Source organism: Propithecus coquereli, unplaced genomic scaffold (assembly GCF_000956105.1).
Source record: "Propithecus coquereli isolate 6110/MARCELLA unplaced genomic scaffold, Pcoq_1.0 Scaffold22, whole genome shotgun sequence".
NCBI classification, from domain to species: Eukaryota; Metazoa; Chordata; class Mammalia; order Primates; family Indriidae; genus Propithecus; species Propithecus coquereli.
The window spans coordinates 9,624,830-9,646,515 of NW_012147189.1; the positions used below are offsets into that span (position 1 = coordinate 9,624,830).

The following is a 21,686-nucleotide window of genomic DNA, read 5'->3' on the forward strand; positions in this document are numbered from 1 at the left end:
GTTCTATAAAGAAGGACAATTTCAGAAACTACTCATGGATTACAAAAACAGAAAAAAGAAAAGATTTTAATCCCAAAATAAGGCAACCTTTGACCATATGAATACCAGTATTTAAATGTAATGCAAATAAGTGACACTCCCTTTCCAAAAATAAAGTGGAGAAATCCTTGCTCAGACAAGAATCTTTAAGAAGATTGAAATAATTAGAAAAGTGATGCATTGCCACAAAACAGTAACATAGTAAAACTTACAAGACTACGTAGTATAGTCACATATCCCTTTGTTTCCCAGGAAGCACAATTTACTGGAGGAAAGGATTCAGGGAACGGTCTCAGTTTAGTGGTGTGTGTGAAGGATGGTGGAGTAGGCAGCAATTGAAATGTCAAACTTCCCCTGGATTTTGCATTTAACACTGTGCTCTTGTAACACTAGTGTGGATGAATATGGCAAATGTTTTAGGGCACTGGGAAAATCTGAATGAATTAGCTGGTATTCTGTATGTCCCCATAGGAAAAAAAAAATCAAATGAGTGAACTGATTTTACTTCACTAAGCATTCAATATCCCCATTAAATTTTTCAAAATTGAAAATCCCTTAAGCTAAAACCCAAAAGCTATGTTAACACATGTACTAAATATAATCTGCCAAGTACTCAAATAAGTGCTGAGTTAGACACAGGAATTCTGTATCTTCAGTGGAAGCTTGAAAAATGTGCCAGTTTGAATGAATTAAGTATATTATTAATAATAAATAAAAATCCCAAGAATTTTCTATATAAAAATAGTAGAGGATAGATATTTATTATTCATTTTAATTTTTTTTGTAGACTGAAGGGAAATATGTGGATGTTTACTGAATTTGTCATTAAAATCACATTTAAATTAATTTTAAATATAGATTAAATGTATTTTTAAAGAAGAATATTTCTATTCTCTTTTATTCTACAATAAAATGGATTATTCACATTAATTAATACTACACGCCATATAATATCCTGCTCTAGCATTGCATGTTAAATGTATCTGAAGGGGAAAATATTGGTACATATTAATAGATTGTTATATTTTTTACATAAATATATCATAATGTAGACACAGAATGAGGAAAGTCAAATTACATTAATTATCAAACACATATACTTTTCATCAATACAAAGAAAAAAGTATAATACAAATATGAACAGTGCAAACATTTCTTTAAAACTTCTTGAAACTTTGATTAGTAAGAAACACAATGAACACTAAAGCAGAAGTATTCAGCAATCTTCCTTAATAATTGCTTTTCCATTTATTAAAATGATAAAGGTTACTTTTCTGCCTTTCTTTTGTGAGCCAAATTATCTTTTGGTCATTAATGCTATAGGAACTTGGGAGAAGCTGTACAGTAAGAGACACTTGTTAAAACAGATTAATTCACTACTATAAATATAAAAACATTTTAATAAAACTATCCTTTAATTCATAATAATAAAAATGACAAAATTAAAGAAAAATAGCATGATTCAATCAGAATGGAAGGAAAAAGATTGTCATGTTCCAGGGTCTAAAAAAGTTTAGTCACTATTAAAAAGGAATACTGACTTTTTAAGTAGAAATTTGAGCAAACGAGAATTTTACAAATAAAATCCTTTGATTTTTTTCAAGGCATATTCACATAAAAGTCTGATTTCATCTTGATATTTATCTGTGTCCAAGAGTGGCACCACCACTGAACAAATTTAAACCTTAGTTTATATCTTACATATCTCACAAGTCATAAAAGAGCCAAGACTTAGTAAGTTACAGGAACCATAAACTCCTCTCACTCCCTAGATCCATTAATTTCTTGAGGTGAGAAGAAGAAATGAGGGAAAATTGTTCTTATCGTACACTTGAAAGATGTAGCAATACAGGAATTTTGAGTTTAGAAAACTTCACACTCAATTTTCTATGACTAAAAACAATAAATCGTGTGAATCTTTTTTTCCATGTGGAGCTGGCCCTGCCCTAGCCTCATCATTTTATTCCTGGAGCAAAGCAATTTTCTAGACCCTGTTGGACAAATGGTGGAACCAGATGCTGAGAATGATGTTGAGAAGTGACCAGAGATTAGCGAGAGGATGATTTGGATGCTAATAATCAGTCTGATTTCCATTTATTTAAAAAGCATCGCATGGTTTACTTAAAATTTATGGGGGAAAAATAACAATTGAATAGTGATGAAATCTTGTGGCATAGTTTGAAGAGACATGAGAGAGATTTGGGAAAGCAGCTGATGGTTCTTCTCACAAGAAAAGCTGAAAGATCACATGCTAAGAATTACCTTACTTGATCTTTTCCAACTCTTCCTCATTAGCATTGTCTGTAAATGAAATAAAGTATTTTCATTATCTTTTCACTCATGTACAGAATAGGGCAGCCGATTGTTTTCTGGAGGAAATGTAACATTTATTAGCTCTCTAACAAGCAAACAGTTTCCAGCAACAGCTATGCAAGACAAAAATTGCTTTCCACACACACAACTAGAGAAGCAACTTTCACATCCAAGCAGTCTTTCTGGTGAGAGTTCATTTGCTTTATTCCTTTATACAAAGAAATGGGACAGTATATTTTAAATAGAATGGAACATTTGGACTACCTTAATTAATGACTGAAAAAAAATACATTGAGTTTCATGATTTGCAATTGTTGCTTTTGGTGGTGGAGGTTGAGGGTATACATGACTTTGCCAGGTATATAATAATTTTTTCTTCAAACACATTCAAAGTCTTTTGTCTTGGTGGCATCTTAGAATTGTCTCTGCTTTCAGTTAATCTTTAACTATATCTGGATCTACAAATACTTTCAATCGAAAAAAATGCCATATATTGTGATGGCTGTTGGTACATTTTCCTGCAAAATGTTTAGCCAAAACATATCCTTTGAACTAGTTTGTTTGTGTTGTAATAAGAGGTATTTATGGCCAAAAGTTTTAATTAAGGCTCTGGAGACTTGGGATGAGTGCCCAAGATCATTGGTCTCTTGTATAAAGAAAATCATAAAAGCCCAAAAATTTTTCATTTCTTCTCTTCACTTGTAAAAATTTCTCAATGAACACTGAGGTATTAACCTTCCTGATTAACCTTTTTACTCCATCTTAGCTTTTAGGACCATTATCTTTAAGGTAGATGAAGTGAAGAATAGGAAATACTTGAAACAAAGAATATAGCTTCTAGAAATGCTTGCCATATTTGTATGTCAAGGAAGTACACTGATGCCTTAAAGAATTGTAACTTCTTCAGGAGAATGTTCTATAAAGAAGGACAATTTCAGAAACTACTCATGGATTACAAAAACAGAAAAAAGAAAAGATTTTAATCCCAAAATAAGGCAACCTTTGACCTGAACCAAGAGAGTAGAATTATGTAGGATAGGAAATTAAAAAAATCATGAAATTGTCAAAGATAATGATACATTCCTCTTTTCTACAAGTGGCATTATTTAAGGGTATATTTTCCCTATATATACTCTGTGTTAAATGTTGACCAAAACATGGAAAAGTAATAGATTTTCTAAGGTTACAGTAATTCTGCACCACTTTTTTTTCAATGGAGCCAGGAAGCTGTAAAGTATTAACATCAAATATTACAGAAATATTTTATATTTTCAAAATACTAATGTCCAGTTCATTTTGAAGCAATAAATCCCCATTGAGTTATGGATATGAACATCTAGTAGACTGGTAATAAATGTTTGTTTTTTATCCTAAATGAGTCATTATCATTAGTATCATCATCGTCACTACCACCACCACCACTACTTCCCCCATCATCACCAAAAGGCAAGTGGAAACCAAATGCTTTGGTGGTACGCCATATTCACAAAAACTGCCCCATTAAGAGTCAAATAATAAATGCTCAACTTTCTCAGAAAGCAGTTTCAATGGACAAAGAATGGTAATTTCTAGATTCAATATTTTGAGTCAAATCAAGTGAGAACAATTAAGAGAAATAAATAAATAAGTAAAATCTCTTAATCTATGATCATTTATCATCATCTAGCACTTAAGAATCTTATAATATAAAACTCCATTCTGTTAGAAATGTCACACAATGAAAAATGGGCTTAGAACTTTAGAAAGACTGGAATCTCATGGCAACACAAGTCAATATTATAAGGATTCAATACTGCTGGTCAAATTCATATCCCCTGCCTCAGAAGCACTGCGTACAAATTAACCTTCTATATGTAAAACAAAGCATAGGGCTGGTATTTTTCCTATCTCTCAAAATCGGCTTTGTAAACAGGCTGCATGGTTTTATTTTTCAGACTGGGAAACTGATAGAGATAAAACGTCAGTGATTTCCCTAAGTACAAATATGCAGGATTTGGCAGTTATGAGGATCAGTTCATTATTTTCCTGATTCTATTAGTAGATCCAGTGACTCTCAAAATGGCCCTATATTTTATAACAAAATCTGTCTCTTGAGCCAAACCTGCTAGCTAAGCAATGAGTTTAAGCATCCCATTTCCAAGTCCCTTTTCCTTTTAGGTAGTTGGATTAAGGTAGATTTAATAAAGCTGAAAACAGTAGAAAATATTAAAAAAATAAATTTAATAGACACACTATTAATACTGTTACCTTTACTATCTGTGAGACATCTTAGAGAAAAAAGATTAGGGAAAGTTAAAAATAGGAGATGAAGTAAATTCCAGAAAAATAAGATTTAATTTTTTCTCTGTGGTCTTAACTTCAGCTGAGAAACATATGAATTCGTTTTTGAAAGTGTTATTGTCTGATATTATTAAATATTATAGTACAATTCAAATTCTTCATTAGAAGCTCTACTTCCTTGAAGCCAATAAAAGGAATAAAGTAGCATAAAAATATGGCCTGTGATAGAGCTGCATAAGTGATTGTTTTTAAAAGATTGTACAATCTCTATCCATTTTTTACTGTCATTTTTTTTGTTGTAGTGATTTTTTAGGCAATTATATAGCTACCATACATACACAAAAATCACAGGATGGTTACATATTATAGCACATACATCTTATAAAACATATATATTCAACTTTTGGTAGGTGGATATTTCTTCAAATGTTGACTATGTAATAATTATGAAAAATATCAAAATTAAACCAAGATGAAAAAAATTTTTTAATTCATTAAAGACCAACTAAGGTCAATTCATATGTTTCTTTGAATTGTCAGTTTTTTAGCCTTAGCCAAGCAATTTGTAGGTCTAGGTTATTTAAGAGAGTGTGTAACACAAATTAACTCACTTTTATTTCACAAATTCTCCAATGAAGAAAGCTGTGGATTGAACTCTGCTAGAAAAAGAGCCAGAAAGAACTCAAATACACTATCAGATGAAAATGCCATATACAGGACACATATGTATACACCACATACGTTTGCACGTTCAAAACAGTACATGCAATAAAAAACAGAAATGACAGTTGTGCCATGCAGCTCATCAGCATGCCCCCATGAAGGTTTTGGTTTCTTGTACACACAATGCTGGAAACGTAAAAATATATATATATATATCTATTCACATCTGGGATTTTTTTAAAAAGACTCAATCATGAACTCAATGGAGAAGATTTTAATATAGGCAACTGCATTTGTTATTACTCATACTATACTTTTAAAATTGCTGTAATAAGACATTACATGTTTTAGAGGCTTTAGTAGATTCAGTAGCCCGATAGTTTTTTAACTCATTCTTCAGTTTTACTGATTTCCAGAACTGGCAATCCACACAAGGATAAATCATCCCAACTGCATTATTCATGAAATGTATTGTTAGTATTAAGTACATAAAAAACTCACAAGATAACTAACTTAGAAATCTTAGCACTTTGTAATGCTAAGTACTCTGTATTTCCAGTTATTCATTTCTTTTTACTTTTTTATAGCATTTTCTTCACATTAATGCTGTATTTTCTATTTGATTGTTAGGATTTATCTGTTAAAGGCTTTTGAAACTCATCTTTTCCATTCTCCATTTTCAAACAGATAAAATATTTAGCAAAGTTTTATAAACACAGGCATAAGAATAAACGTGGTTTTTGAACTAAAGTCTTCGGTCCTGAAATCTTAAAATAAATTATTTCTGAGCTAGTAATCAAAGAGAACAGAATTCTTCTTGTAATTTTGCCATTTGAGGGTCAAGGCAAAATTGTACTCTATTCCTTCCCTATACATCATTCTGAATTTTGAGATTGTGAAGCATTCAGTAACTGATTTCTGGCTTGTTGCATTTTTAGCTTGAATTTCTCTAAATAAGATTTGTTCCTGGATAATTTGTGCAAGTTCAGCATGCCATTTTCACTACAGCAGTATGTTATATATTTTAGAGATATGAAAATTTAATTTGAAGACACATTGGATCTCTGGTTGTTTTTAACCAAGAAACTTCAAATGTAGCCCAGCGATATTTGGTTGATACATGTTAGAAAATGAAAAAAAACAAAAATACAGTGATGTATTTATAATTCATTGTCATCATTAGAATTCCTTGACCCATATAGTTTGATTTGAAGCAGATTATCATTAATATATTAATTTTAAGAACTTACAAAAGACAATTAAATCATTAATTAATTATGATTTAATATTGTTTGTGAGAACCTCAGGGATTTGACTATTGAGGTAAGAAAAAAAGTTAAAACACCTTCCCCTGGGCCTTTGAAGCATTCCTTCAGATCCTTGTAGAGCTATGTCTACAAACAACTGAACAAACACTAGGTGTGGAAGGCTGGACTAGGTTTGAGAGAAGTCATCATAAGAAAGGGTTTGTATATGTATTTCCCCTCCTAGGAGTGATAGGATGTAGGGTGGAGGTGAACTGAAGTATAGGCATATGGTAGGTAGGACAAGTGACGCTGAAGAAAGCTTGGAGTTGACAGAAGGTGAACTCTGAAGGAGTTTGTATGGCTGGGACAGAAGTTACAAGCGAGGGAACGTATGTTGCTTGTTGGAGAGCCTTAAGGTTCCTCATAAGGAGCTTCTGCTTAGTTCATGAAGTAGTCACAGGTCACTTTAAAGAAGTAGGAGGGAGTCCTAGACCTGAGCACAATAGTAGGTGATTCTAGTAGATGATCAATAAGTGTGTGTGTGTGTGTGTGTGTTTTAAAATAGATGGCTAAAAATGGTCCTTGTTTAGAGTTTCAAAACCTAAAAACCAGTGTTGATAAATCTAATAACTACTTTTATAGAAGTTAATAAAATAGTTGTAAGACTGCTATATTGGACAAACAAAGAAAAAAACAAAAAAGCAAATTTATATGTATTCGTTGGGAATTTTCATAATGTAAAGCATACATTTAGAAACCCAGATTCAAATCTAGGCCATCGGTATAGTAAGATACTGGATCCCAGTAGAATTTCCTAGGGGAAATCTTCTATCCTTCCTCCTCTCTCTCCTGGCTCAGTTTGCTTCTCTACAACCAAGCCCCTTCCCTGCTCACACCCACAAAGATAACCCAGCATGGCCATCACCCCTCTCTCTGCCTCCTCTGCTGTGACCAAGGTCAGGATGGGAAGTGCAAGGATGTTCACCAGCCAGAGGCTGGCTCTGGTACACACTGCATTCACTGTGCCTTTTGTGAGCATTGGCTGAGCCACTCACTTCTCTGATGAAGAGGAAAGAAGCAAGGGGAGAGTCAACAACAGGATAGCAAAGAAGACACCATTTACCACTTAATGCAGCAGAATAAATTCACTGCTCTCTGGGACTCAGAAAGGGGAGGACATGAAGTAAGGCAATGCATGAAAAATACTTGGCAGTAAAGAATTTTTTCTAAAGTATCTGGGGTAGTCACAGGGATTTGAGCCAACAAAGTGGCATGAGGATTTCAGGAGGAACTCTTTGTGCTAAGGGTGAGTGTAGCTGGAGAGTTTCGATGAAGAAAAAGGAAAAGGAAGAAAAGAAGATGAAGAAAACCAGATTTTTGATGTGTAACTGTTTCATGTAACTCACCTGTTTTCGTCCCTGTTCATGTTTGATAACTTACTGATGATCAACTCCCAGACACTGTAATATTTTTAAATTTTTTTTCTAATTAGAAAGACATTGTGCCTGAAATATAAGTGTGAGCCGCCATTGAGATTAAGGAATTTTTGCAAGGATTGTTGAAGGAAAAATAACATTGGGCTTATGCTGACATATATTTCTATAAAATTTAGAACTCAATAGCTTCATCATAAGGTTTCCTGATACTAATTTGCTCTCTCAAACCCTCAATTTGATGCTAGAGTATTTAATAAAGATCCCTTTAATGTAAAATTTCAGCAGACTATCCATCACCAAATCACCCAATAAGCTACAGTAGCTGCTATATCATTCCAGTCTCCAGTAATATTGCAAGTTGGGATGGTTTGGGAATACACAGGACCTCAGACACTTAGGTATTTTCACTTAGGTGTTGTGCTTCATTAAAATAACAAAGAACTTCAGTTCAAGAATAGTCTATCACCAAGTTTTGCTGATTTTACCTCCTGTTGGTAAACCTGTTGATTTCCCTCTATCTCCACCTCTGACAGTTCCAATCTAAACCTAATCATCTTTCATCTGGGTTTTTGCAGTGGCCTCCTAATTGATCTCCAAGTATTCATTCTTAGCTTTTTAATCTGTTTTCTACAACACAGCTACTGAGATATTTTCAAAAGACAAATAAGATTATGCTATTTCCTATTTACAGACCTGTCAATGCCTCCCCATTGCTCTTTGGGAGAAGACCACAAACCCTGACATGGTCAATGGGCTCAAAATGGTCTGGGCATCCCCCTTCCACTCCAGTGTCAGCACCCAGCTGATCACCCACACTCTCTTTGCTTCCACCTTCTATAAGCTTCAGCACTTTGCCAGTTCTTGGAATATAGCATGCTTTCTCTAGCCACAGGGCCTTTGCATGTGTTGTTTCCTCTGCTTGAAATATTTCCTCTCTTCCTGGTTTTTGCCGTTAACTCCTATTCACACTTTGTAAGTCAGCTCCCATTTGACTTCCTTGACAGAGAATCCCTGTCGCTCTGACTGGTACAAATTCTCCTATATTTGCTCTTTCAGCAACATGTAACCCTCTTTCATGGCATTTAAGTCAGTTGTCATTGTACATTTCCATCAGGGACTATTTGATTCCTGGGTTCTCCACTGGATCTAAGTTCTCTTATATCCTAAGTGACTAGCACAAGAATTGGCTTATAGTAGGTTTTTGGTGAATACCCAGATTATTTGAATAAAACACAAATTGAACATTTATAATTTATTCCTATGCATGGATTAGCCAGCTAGGATATACGTCTTGGCTTGTGCTGGGGGAAATGATATCTTCTGAAATGGTGACCTCTAAAATGATGGGCTTCCATTTCTAAATAGCTTTGTAAAATGTTTTCCTCACCCACCCTCTGTATAAGGGTGTATCTGCACACATATGGACATAATTTCACTATGCTAACTTCTCATAGTAGGTATTATTACTAATATTTGGTAATATTTGTTGGAAAACAGAAATTTCTTCCTCAGTGAATAAAGTACAGGTACTTAACCCAAATTTAGCAAATATGATATATGAATTTACATGTGCATAGTTTAATTTTTTAAAGGAATGGATAGAAATACTTCCTGAAAGAGTGCAATGAGTTTAAAGTACTTCCAAATCTGAAGTTGAAATTCATTATTTTTACCTATAGTCTAGGGAAAAGTGTCAATAATACCCTTTTGGCAGACAATATATAATCAACTTTAATCATGCATTATTTTAAGACAGCAACACATACATTGCTGAAATAGAGTATTTGAACTTGCCTAAAAAATTATGTCTACTAGTAAAATGTGTTACAATCAGAGCTAGTTAGAGTAGTTCTCAGGCACATGAAAGCACGCTGAGTCTAATAAATAATCGCTGGTAAATTGTGGCAGAAAGTGCAGTGGCAAGCATAGTGATGTGGGCCAAACCTGATATTTCTGAATGTCATTCAATGGCATGGGAGTAATTGGCTCCTCTGTATCCTTTGTCATTGTCTCATAGCAGCATGGTGTGCAAGGAAGTACAGACAGCTAGTGCTGAAAAATGGGTAATACCGATACGGAAGCCCATCAAAAAAATGAAAAGTACTCACTTATCATTCAGTAAACAAATACCAGAAAGCAGAAACTCTGTTATAATTTCACCTCATTTTCTTTGTTATGGTTCACCTGACGATACAGTCAAAATAGGAGGGTCTGGATACTATTATTCGATGTGGAATTCCAAAGATTCAAGTCACTAATAAATGTATTCCCTGAATGAATACTAATATTTGCCTACAATATAACATATCAGAAATTCAGAAGTAAAGTGAAAATAAAAGTTGCAAATCTGTTTCTTATTTATAACAAGAGGTTCTGATCTGGAGTGTGGAATGGAAAATTTGAGTTGAAAAGATATTAACACAATAAGCATGGCCTGGTGACACCCAGGATACTCACAGAAACAAAGAACAGGCCAGATTTTCATGTGCAGCTGCTCTTTATTATTATCTCTGTGTCCAAGAAGGCTCACAACAGTGAACAAGTGAGAGCAAGAAAGAGCTCCTACTGGGTTGTGGGGAACTTACCACATCCCTGGACTCTCCTTCTTTAGGGGTAAGAACCACCGACAGCAAGATGATCCCAAGATCATGGTCAGGGTAATGGGGATCCTTCAGAGTGAGGGTCACATCTGTGGGCCTGGGATATAAAATATTTAGACTTTAAACAGTTATTAAATGCGTAAGCTAAAAATATATTTTTTGTGAACAATTTAGTATTTTAAGGGGAAAAAAGCAATTTTGCCTTGCTTTACTTTCTTGGTACAATTTTTGCTGTTATTAAAATATCATCAATGTGTTAAGTTACCCAATAAACTGTCGGATAGCCAATTGGGCATATTTAAATTTACTGGATGAATTTCTGTCCTTCATGGGATTCTAGAAAGTTGCTGAAAAGGTCAAGAAATGACAATCCTATTGAGAAACCTATCGGTCCCTTTTCTTTGATCCCTAAGTCCACAGAGAGTAGTACCAGCTATTTTTTATAAATTTGAGCCCAGCAACTACATGAGGGTCATTTATTGACCCCTGGATTCCTTCAGGATTTTTTTTTAAGCAGCAATATGATTTAAAGTAAACAGGTGAGTGGAAGAAGAGGAAAATATAAAATATAATTTGCCTGATATCCATTATAGACATAGTTTAAAAACAATGTGTAATTATTTAAAAGAACAACCAACATTTAAAGTAATGCTTCTATATTTTTTTTTCTATTTAAACCCATTCCTAAACAATTTTTAGATTCGGAAAGACAAGGAAATCAATAGTTATAAGAGTTAGGTAATATAGACTTTGGAATTCAATAAGCATCTCTGAGAAAGAGATTATGAATAATTCAATATTACCCACAATCATTTTCTAAAAACGATGCAAAATATACATTCAATTGACAATGCATAGGTAACATCTTGCTAGTATACCTCAATTAATATTGAATAAATAAGGGTTAGTGCCCACCTTATGGTTTATATCTAAGGGTCTGTTGGAACATCTAGCACTAAACAAAAAAATCTTGAAATATTGGCAAATTCCTTTGTTTGTTCAGTTGTTTACTCATTCATTTCATTTACAAAACATGTATTAATATAGGTTCTGGATAAAAGCCAGAGGTCAAGACCAAGATAAGATCCTCATCTTCATGGAGCTTAACTTTTAATATATGATACAGTTGAATTCTAGTGCTAGAAAAAGGGCGTGGTGGGGATAAGAAATTTCAATCTTGGCTGCACATCAGAATCAACTGGGAAGCACTTTTAAAAAGTGCATATTCCTGAACTCTACCCCTAGGGACTGTGGTTCTGTAGATCAGAAGTGGGGTCTGGAGTCTATATATTTATAAAGCTCCCCAAATGATTTTCTCACACAACCAGGAATGAAAACCACAGTTACTTTTCAAAGCTAAGATTTTTATGGTACTTGAAAATCTTTCACAGGATGCTTACTTTGCCAAGTTGAGGAACGATCTCATAAAACATATGAACAATTCTTTGCTGTCAGGGGTTTTAACCGAACCATAAGCATCTGTCAGGCTGGTAATATACATAGGTTATAATAGTCATGATGCAAATTGCTCCAATATTAATTTAGTTATAACTAATCATTATGGTTAGATTATAAAAACTTGTTCCTTTTATTTTAATAAATACATATTAGGCATTATAGTATATGTACATAAAATTAATAGTAAAAACTTCATCGCCTTTTTTAATGATTACATGATCAAGATTAAGAACATTTGCAATGCTTTATGATGTATCTTTTATTTTCTTTCAAAAAGATACCTTAATGCATTATACAGTAGCATAAGTATTTATATGGCTACTACTAGTATCTATTTTTCTACACCCAAAGACTACTGATTTATACAGAGAATGAAACAGCATACACAAATATGTGATTTTAAAAAGTAGCAATTTGACGTTTATGTGGTTTCAAGGGTAGAGAATTGTTAATGAAATACATAAAATATGTAATGTGGTAAAATACACACCAAATGCTTATATATAATCTCTTTTAATTTTTAAAGTTATTGCGTATTTTCCATTTAAATTATTTTTCACCAACGATTTCTCTTTAACAGAGAACAAGGGAAATTTATGCTTTGGGGTTAAGGCCAGTAATTTGCATATCCTTATGCAAAGGTCTACAGAGAAAGTAACTGTGGCCTTTATAGAAGAAAAGTACAGTGCATTCTAGTTTGAGCTTAGTTTTCATGATAATGGACTCCATACAATACCTCTAAGGGCATAATTACTTTCTCTGTAGACTTTTGCATAAGATCTTTACAGGGAGGTATGTGCTAGGCTGTAGGTTGGAATAGAGGACATGCAGGAAATACAAGAAAGGCTGTTCTTTTATCCAGTCCGAAACAAAAATAAACATTGGAAGACCAATAAGCTGCCACTGTGCTCAAACTTAGCTGACTGTAACACATAAGGGGGTTCCACTCTTCTATGTTTTTCTACTTATCAACATTTACAGAAATTCAAAGTAGCAATCTGGCCTATCACTCTGCTTTCCTGTTTTCCATTATCCCTGCCACATGATGTTAGTATGATCATCTAAAACAGGAATTCCTTCCCCTAAAAACCATCAAAGAAAATTTCACAGCTTCCTTTGCAACCCATTCCAGTACTGCTTCACCTTTTCAAAAACTATTATTTTTCTTCTGTAGTACTAATCAATTCTCAGTTCCTATACCAAAATACATTTTGAAAAATAAAAATCCCACTATTTGGTATAATGAATAACTAATATTAGTTATAATAATATAACTTTCCACCTAGTTGAGCCATGATAAATAATGTAACTGAGCAAATGAACCAATATGCCTAAACTTTAGGAGCACTTCTTGGTAAGCCAGTGCTGGTGAACAGGTGATGGTAACAGGTGATGGCAAATCAGATTCTACCTTGGTTCAAGTGATAAGAGAGCTGCTGTTTTTGAAGCAACGGGTATGCTTTTTATTTCATATATAATATCCTCATTCTTAATAATTAGGATTAATATGCATAATCTTCTTTATTCTCCACTGTGACCATATGAGCAATGTGAGAGCAAGGAACATGCCTTTTATTTCTAGATTCCTGGTGGTTAGCACAGTGCTGGGGACAGAGCGGGTGTCCAGGAATTTTTCTGATGAATAGTTGTTGTCAAATGAGGTAGTCATGGAAGATGCTATTATTCCCATCGAGTAGATGAGAAAGATGGACTAAAGAAAGGCTGGCTAGCATGAAGGCATGTAGCTATAAATGACAGTACAGCAATTAGAACCCAGATTGGCTGACATTTTCCATTATACACCTGCATAACAAGGTGTAGTGATATCACAACAGTTCAAAAGTTACCTGTTTAACTCCAGTTGTGTAAGATCCAGAAAGGCTGAGCCCATAAAGTCATCCTGTAGTCCAAAATCATAGTCAAATACCTAAAAAGCCAAAGAGACAAGGCATTGTTATAAATAATTCCAACGTAAGCTTTAAATGATAATGTTTTGATTATAAAATATTGGTTGTTCATGTCACCAAAAACATACTGATATTCGTTTCTTTTTCAATTTTTTGTTTTTGTACTTTGCAATATTAGTTTCTCACAAAATATTCAAAGTCAATTACATTTCATTGTTTTACTTAATATCGTTGATTTATATCAAATAGGACTTTAAATGTAACAAAATCAAATAAAATATAGTAAATCTTCAAAAATGTGGAAAGCAAAGGCTTAGAATTTTTTTTCTCATAGAAGGGATATTAGCATTACTGGAAGACAAAGTAAGTTAGTATAAAATTCAACAATTATGTCTTCCATATTGGGCTATGGGTGATAAGAATATGAATCCATTTTTTTCATATTTTTAGGTCATTGAAGATAAATTCTGTGATATTATAGGATAATGCCATTTTAAACATACAAATAAGTAAATATTGAGATATGATTAAAGTACTTTGTAAAGTTATATTAAGGTTAAATTAAATTAAGATTTTATTGTCACAAGCAATTACTGGGAGATAAGACTAATGTGACTAACATCAACAAAAGTAAAGAAAGAGAGAATGCATCATTTTTTCCTTCTGTCAACACTTTCTATCCATTATCTTCTGTGTCTTGCATGATTCTTTTTCTTTTTTTTTTTTATTGAGACAGTGTCTTGTTCTGCCACCCAGGCTAGATTGCAATGGTATCATCATAGCTCACTGTAACCTCAAACTCCTGGGCTCAAGTGATCCTGCTGCCTCAGCCTCCTGGGACTACAGGTGCGTGCCACAATGCCCAGCTAATTTTTCTATTTTTTGTAGAGATGGTTCTCACTCTTGCTCAGGCTGGTCTTGAACTCCTGGCCTCAAGCAATCCTCCCACCTAGGCTTCTCAATGTGCTAGGATTACAGGCGTGAGCCACCATGCCCAGCCTTGTATGGTTCTCATTCATACTATGGTAAGACAGATGATGTCTCTGTCCTATTGGACACCACATTTAGGGGCTGAGACAGTTAACAGACACCTAAATAAATACACACAGTTCAGTGGTGAGTGCTATGGAGAAAAATAAAAGTCTAAGTGGTGGGAACTGCTATTTTAGATAGGGAGTCCAGGAAGCCCTCTCTAGAGAAGCATATTTGCATAGACAATCAAATAATGGGAAGGTGTATGCCATGCTAGCATGGGGAAGAGCACTTCAGCCAGAGGAAACAGCAAGCAAAGAAGAGGGATTGATGTGTTTAAGAATCAACAAGAAGCCATTGGGGTTGAAGCAAATTAAAAGAGATGGAGAATGGAAGGAAGTTGGAGGGATGGCTCAGAGCTAGATCAGTTAGGGCCATTTCCAAAGGACTCTAAGTAAATGGGAACTGGCTAACTTCCATCCATCTATTGATTTTCTCACTCATTCATTCCCTTGGCCAATATTGATTAAGTACATATTATGTCCCAGGCAATATGCTAGGCATTGAATAAACAGTGGTGAGCTAAACTGACATTGTCAATGCTCACAGTTTAGTGGGGAAGCCAGATGTTAAACAAGGAAGTGCACAGGTGATATGTAATTGCAAATTTTGATAAGTGTTTTAAGGAAAAGAGTGAGGTAAGAAGAGAAAGAACAACAAGGAAGATCAGGGAAAGCCTTTAAGATGAAAAAAAAATGCTACTAGATGAAGTTTAGAGCTGTGCTATCTGACTTTTTAGATAGAAAATAGTTGAATTGAATGTTGGCATAATTGAGCATAAATAGATAAATCTGCTCTTGAACGGATAACCCAGGCCACGGGACTCTTCAGGACGTGAGAATCCATGAAGCTGAGAGAATCACTAGCCCAGCACCCCTGAATGCAATTAATTCTTGGCACAACAGTTAAAAAACTCAAAACAGAAGAAATAGTAGGTATAGCAGCCTTAAATCAGTTATTGTTTTTTCCTCTAGTACAGGTGTACTTCAATTTTTAAAAAGTTAATGTGTAAAAAATTGATATTTAAATAAAAATATAAATACCTTGCATTACAAAAGGATTCTTAGGTTTGAACAGCCACAAGGGGATTTATTTAAGTAATAAGCTCCCTAATGCCTTTAAATTATTCAATTTGCAGTCATTTGATTTACATACAACCTTTCAGGAGTACATTTATTGTAGAATGCTCAGCACTCCTGCAATAAATATTCTCCTTGATCAACTACACTTCTGAGCTTTAGTCATCTGCTCAGCGGCATATCACATGCATATATTGCATGCCTTGTGCAACTGACACCTCAATATTTGCTAGTGGCTGCAGCAGTATATTTTACAACATAAAATTTATACCAAAGCATTAGGGGAATTTCTTTTGTGCAATCTCTTCTAATCATATCATTCTTAGGCTTAAAATCTTGGGGACAAGGTAGGTGGCATATAATCAATGAGAACACCCGAGGTACTTGTACACATATGAGGTGGTGAGTGGTTAATCCAGTGAATTAATTAGTGTAGACAGCCCAACTGGGTGACTCAACATCCAGTCTTTTTACTGTGATAGCGACAGTCTTTCCTATTGCCTTTTTTTTTTTAATAAGTAGAGATTTTATTTGGGCCATCTGAGGACTGCAACTCAGGAGGATAGAATCAAGTTGGCCTGAATATCTGCTCCCTCCTACTATCTTAATGCTACATGTTTGCCTTAGTTCTCAGTTCCTATTAATGTGCAATGGCATAAACATAGGAAAGAATGGAAACACCAGAATCATAGTAGAGAGATGAAATAGGAAAAAACACTCCACTGCAATAAAAACAAGCATGGTTCATGTTTATAATGCTTATCCAACATTTACTATAAGCTAGGCACTGTATTAGATATATTATACAGATTTAAAATTTTAATTCTTGCACAACCTGGTTAACAGATATTGTTGTTTCTATCGTTCAGATAAAGAATCCAAAGCTGAAAAATTTTCGTTTTTAACCCCCAAATACTAGGGCTAGGAAGAAGTGAGATTCAAACCTTGTATGGGTTTTGTAAACAGAACATGTTTAAATTTAACAAATATATTTTAGGCACCTGCTCTGGGATAAGCACTGGGAATTCAAACATGAATAATTTTTTAATAGATAAGATTCTTGCTTTCATGGAGCTTCTACTCTATTAGTTGGAAACATTAGGTAGCATTAGGTAGAAGTTGCTTGGGACTTAACACCTTTCTTCATTCTCAAGTGAGTTTAGAACAATAAATATTTTATTTTAAGCAATGAATTTATCTTATTTCAATTGTCTACCAAAAAATACATTGGGTAGTATATCAGTTAAAATGCTTTTGGATACAAGTCATAGAAAACTCAACTCGCTGGCTTCAACATGAATGGAAATTTCTAGTGCAAATGACTACAATGTTCATAGGTGATTATGGCTTCGGGGGAGTTTTGACTTGGCAGCTCAGATGATTCATGCATTTATTAACTCATTTATTTGAGAAATATTTAGTGAGCACCCACAATGTGCCAGATGCTGTTCTAGGTACTTGAAATACAGCAGTGTACAAAATGGTCAAAGTCTTTGATTTCTTGGAGCTTACATATGGAGGAAGGGGGGCACAGACAATAAACAAATACATATGCCAAGTAGTGATAAGTGCCATGGAGAAAAATATTTCAGAGTACAGGAGTGATGAGAACTGTCATTTATATATGATGTTCAGGAAGGACAAAAAGAGAGGGAGGCATCTAAGTGAAAGGTGCAACCGTGATGGGGAAAATGTGTTTCATAATGAGGGAGTGGGAAAGTATATTTCATCATGGAGAAAGTGTACCCCACAAGGAGGGAATAGGCAAGGCACTGAAGAAACTAGCCAGAGGCCAGTGTGGCTGGAAAGTAGCGAGCAAGAGAAGAGTGCTGGGATATTAGTTCGGGCTTAGACCATGGTGCCCACCATCATATGACTGGGTTTCATTCTGAGTGTAGTGGAAGTCACTGGGAGATTTTATGCATCGAAGTAGTTTAATCTAACTTATGTCTTATAATGTTCACATTAAAGACACTTAGTAATTTACGTTCTTACTAAGAGAAATAATGAAAACAGGTAGACCAGGGGTCCTGAAAAGAGTTGATGGTGTCTTTGGATTAGATGTCAGGGTGTTGAGAAGTGGTCAAATTTAGGATACACTTTGATAGTGGAGCTGACAGAAATAACTGATAAATTAAATATTAAGTATGAGAGAAAGATAGGAACTAAGGATGTGCAGGAAAGAGGTAACATAATATGCTTGAGCTTACAGGATTGGCTCTTGGCTTACATGTGGGAACTTGGCTTTTGAAACATTCCCATTGATAAGGCTGTTTCGCTCATCTGGTGCACTGAACACCTGCTTTCCTTCTGGAAGTCTGGAATTTTGATAGTTGTGCTGGTTATTGTGCCTAAGTGTCCAACTCCCACTAAAAATCTTGCACTCTGAGTCTGAAGTGGGCTTCATTGGGCAGAAGGACTGCACACGGATTGCTGCATTTTTCCTGCCTACAGTGGCACTGTCTTCAGTCACAGCATATATATGTCTATATTCTTGCTCTCAAATCAAAACAAAAAAAATTTTACCACCATTCTTGTTTGTATATTTCAGATTTTTGTTTATTTGTTTTTGAGCCTAGTAAGACATTCCTTTTGAAATATGCATTTTGACATTTGGATTTCTACATAAATGAATGCTCATTCTTGAGCACAAGAGAATAGCAAAAGGACCCATCCAATGTTTAATATAACTTTGGGAAATTCATTTGTCACCCTTTTAAAGATAAGACAGTCACACGGTTCTTTCATGGAGTAATATCCCTTTAGAGAAAGATAGATCCAAAGCAGATGTAATTAAAAATCAATCTCTTTCCTTTCATGATTTTTCACTTAAGTGACATTAATGAGATCCAAATGGTCTGTGGCTGTCCCTATTAGCACCTGCTTTCTTTTCCTATCCATTTTCTTCACAACTACTGCTGCTCCAACCCATCCCTCCTGACCACCCACCTCCACACCCAGAAATAAAACTTCCTTCACAGCCCACTTGTCTTTTCTTTATTCCTTTTTCATTCTCTATCTCAGCTCTTTACTATGAAGGTAATTCCATTTTTCTCATGTGGATATTTCTCTCTCTAGGGGGGAAGGGCAAGGGAGAAACATCTGACCATAAACGTCTTCCCTTTGGGGGAAGTAGGGTTGGGTATGAACAATGCTCATATTAATAATCATTCTGCCAGCACACATTATATATTAGAAAACAGCTTACTAATTCTATTTCATTGACTTCCTTTATCCAATGTCCACTGGAGACAATGTCTTATGGAAATATGGGTCTATTCTCCCCATAATGTCTTCTAGAAACTTATTAACTGTATGCTTAGTGGAGTCTCTTTTCATCACTCTTATAAACTGTCCTGCTATAATTTCAATAACATCATGATTATTTCTTCTTCCTTTCTGTGGAGGAGAGAAACAACTGGAGGGAAGACAATGAAGATTTGAGGGGAAGGAGTATGCCTAGTGATTGCTGAAAGAGTGACCATATGAGATTTTTGGCTCATGTGTTGGTAGTGACAACTTACAGAATAGGATGAGGCATGTATTGTGGTAAAAGTAGCAAAAGGTTTGGTCACTAAACGGATAGTCACGGTATAGGAGCAAAAATAAATGTAAGTGTCTAGAGATATGAATCAAAGGGAAGTCAGGTGTGAAAAATAAAACAAGGAATAGGGTTGAAACGAGCAATTAGGCTGTAACCTCCTTAAGTTCTTTTCTTTCTTTTAACTACATCAAATGAGAGGAAAGACTTTTCCTCCCATTTTTGGTAATACAACAGAGGTAGGAATTTTTCTTTCCTATCATTTTCATTCTTCTCACCTTCCAAGTAAAGCATTTGGCTTGCAACCAGGAATGGTAGATCCAAAATAATATAATTCTTAAAAGCTGGTTTCTGTGTAAGATTTCCTTCTTGCTAGCTTATATGGAGTCTTGCTTTCATATGCTCCGAAAGTGTGCTAAATCTGTTGACAACACCAAGCAGGAGGAGACGTACTTCATAATCTTCTGCAATGACTGGCAGTAGAACTGTCCTGAAGAAAAATGCTCCTGCTAGCTCTCCCACCCTCTATTTCACTTCTATCACATTATCAATAGATTAGAGTTGTGAATAGCAGAATACATCTCTGGTGAAAAATCTCATCAGATAAAGAGACATGATAAAAAACCATTAAACAGAGATTTTGATGTCAGTTTCTATCAGAGTAAAACAAATAAATGGCTCACCTTTATGTACAATGGCTCCCTAAGATGATCAACGAGAATGCAAGTTTTTTCTTCCCACACAGGGTTGAGGTTCTTGTGTATTATTTTACTTCTAAAAACTTCTTTTCCTCCAATTTTAAACTTCACGTATGGATCGCTTGTCCCTGTTAAAGAGATACAGATTGATCCATGTTAATCGTACCTTTCTATAGAAGAGAATCACTCATTGAATTATCAGAAAGTATTTCATGGAAGAAAAGTTAAATGAAACTTATCACATGGGAAAATAAGTGTTAAGGGTTTTTCCTAAAATTTTCCTTATATATTGAAGTGATAGTATATCATTATTATCTTCTGATCTTTATCCTGTAACCTTGACCTGATATTTAAAAACACTCTATTGCATGCTGAATATGTACATTTAATTCAAATTATAAATCATAGAGATTAATCTGACATTTCTCTTGGTATAATCTAATAACTATAAAAAGGAAAATCAATGATCTTAGCTGATTTAACTATTAATATTTTGAGAGACAGTAAAACCCATGTACGCATTTCAAGTTTCTCAGCCATGCCTTAGATGAATTATTGCCATTGGTTTTAATAATCATCTATATAACTACTACCACCTGCTAAAACATAAGCTCCATAAGATTCAAGCTATTTGGATCACTGTTTTTTATATCTACAGAACTTAGTACAGGATATGACATATTGTAGGTCCTCAATAAACAGTCAGTGAACAAATAAATATATAAATGACTGGAGAGAGGTAGTCTGTAAAATTGCTTGATGGAAATAAAAGAAAAGTTAGAAATCTCTGCTCCAAATAACTTTCCATAGCTAAATATTTCCAGTGTTCCCAGGCAAAACTTCATGGTGTCACCTTTCAGAAATGAGTTCCAAAGCTCTCCTTTCCCATGCATAGACTATAAAACCCTTCCCCTCACAGTTACATCTGAGGGTGATAGCTGAGAACAAGGCAAGTTCTCAGAGTGTCTAAAACAGATGTTTTAAAGAACATGCGCTAAATCTCTTGCCCTTTTCTTGCAGGATCACTGTTTACTCTCCTTGCTCAAAATTTTAACAATTTTAGCACAAAGCATATTAGAAGATTAGGTGGCAAAAGGAGCCAGTGAAAGTGCATTAACAAATGACAATCTGAGATCAAGGAAGAAGAATTTTAAAATTTGAAAAGAAGTTAAAGATTTAAAAAAAAATGTTCTTTTAAATCTATCCCACTTATCAATTCTTTCAATAAATGTGAATGGCTTGAACTGCCCACTAAAGAGACATAGGCTAGCCGAATGGATAAATATACACAAGCCATGCCAGGCATGATGGCTCACGCCTGTAATCCTAGCTCTCTGGGAGGCCGAGGCAGGCGGATTGTTTGAGCTCAGGAGTTCGAAACCAGCCTGAGCAA

At 34.6% G+C, this 21,686-nt stretch overlaps 1 protein-coding gene across 4 annotated transcripts in view; it reads right to left on the reverse strand.

Moving 5' to 3' along the window:
* MCTP1 (multiple C2 domains, transmembrane 1) overlaps positions 1-21,686 on the reverse strand; it is a 593,076-nt gene that overhangs the window by 206,277 nt on the left and 365,113 nt on the right. For all 4 annotated transcript variants that reach the window (XM_012644776.1, XM_012644779.1, XM_012644778.1 and 1 more), the window contains 4 exons: positions 20,279-20,421; positions 13,884-13,963; positions 10,564-10,675; positions 2,302-2,340 (listed from right to left, as the gene is read on the reverse strand). In XM_012644776.1, the coding sequence (XP_012500230.1) occupies positions 2,302-2,340; positions 10,564-10,675; positions 13,884-13,963; positions 20,279-20,421 (374 nt within the window). The remainder of the gene's footprint in view (positions 1-2,301; positions 2,341-10,563; positions 10,676-13,883; positions 13,964-20,278; positions 20,422-21,686) is intronic.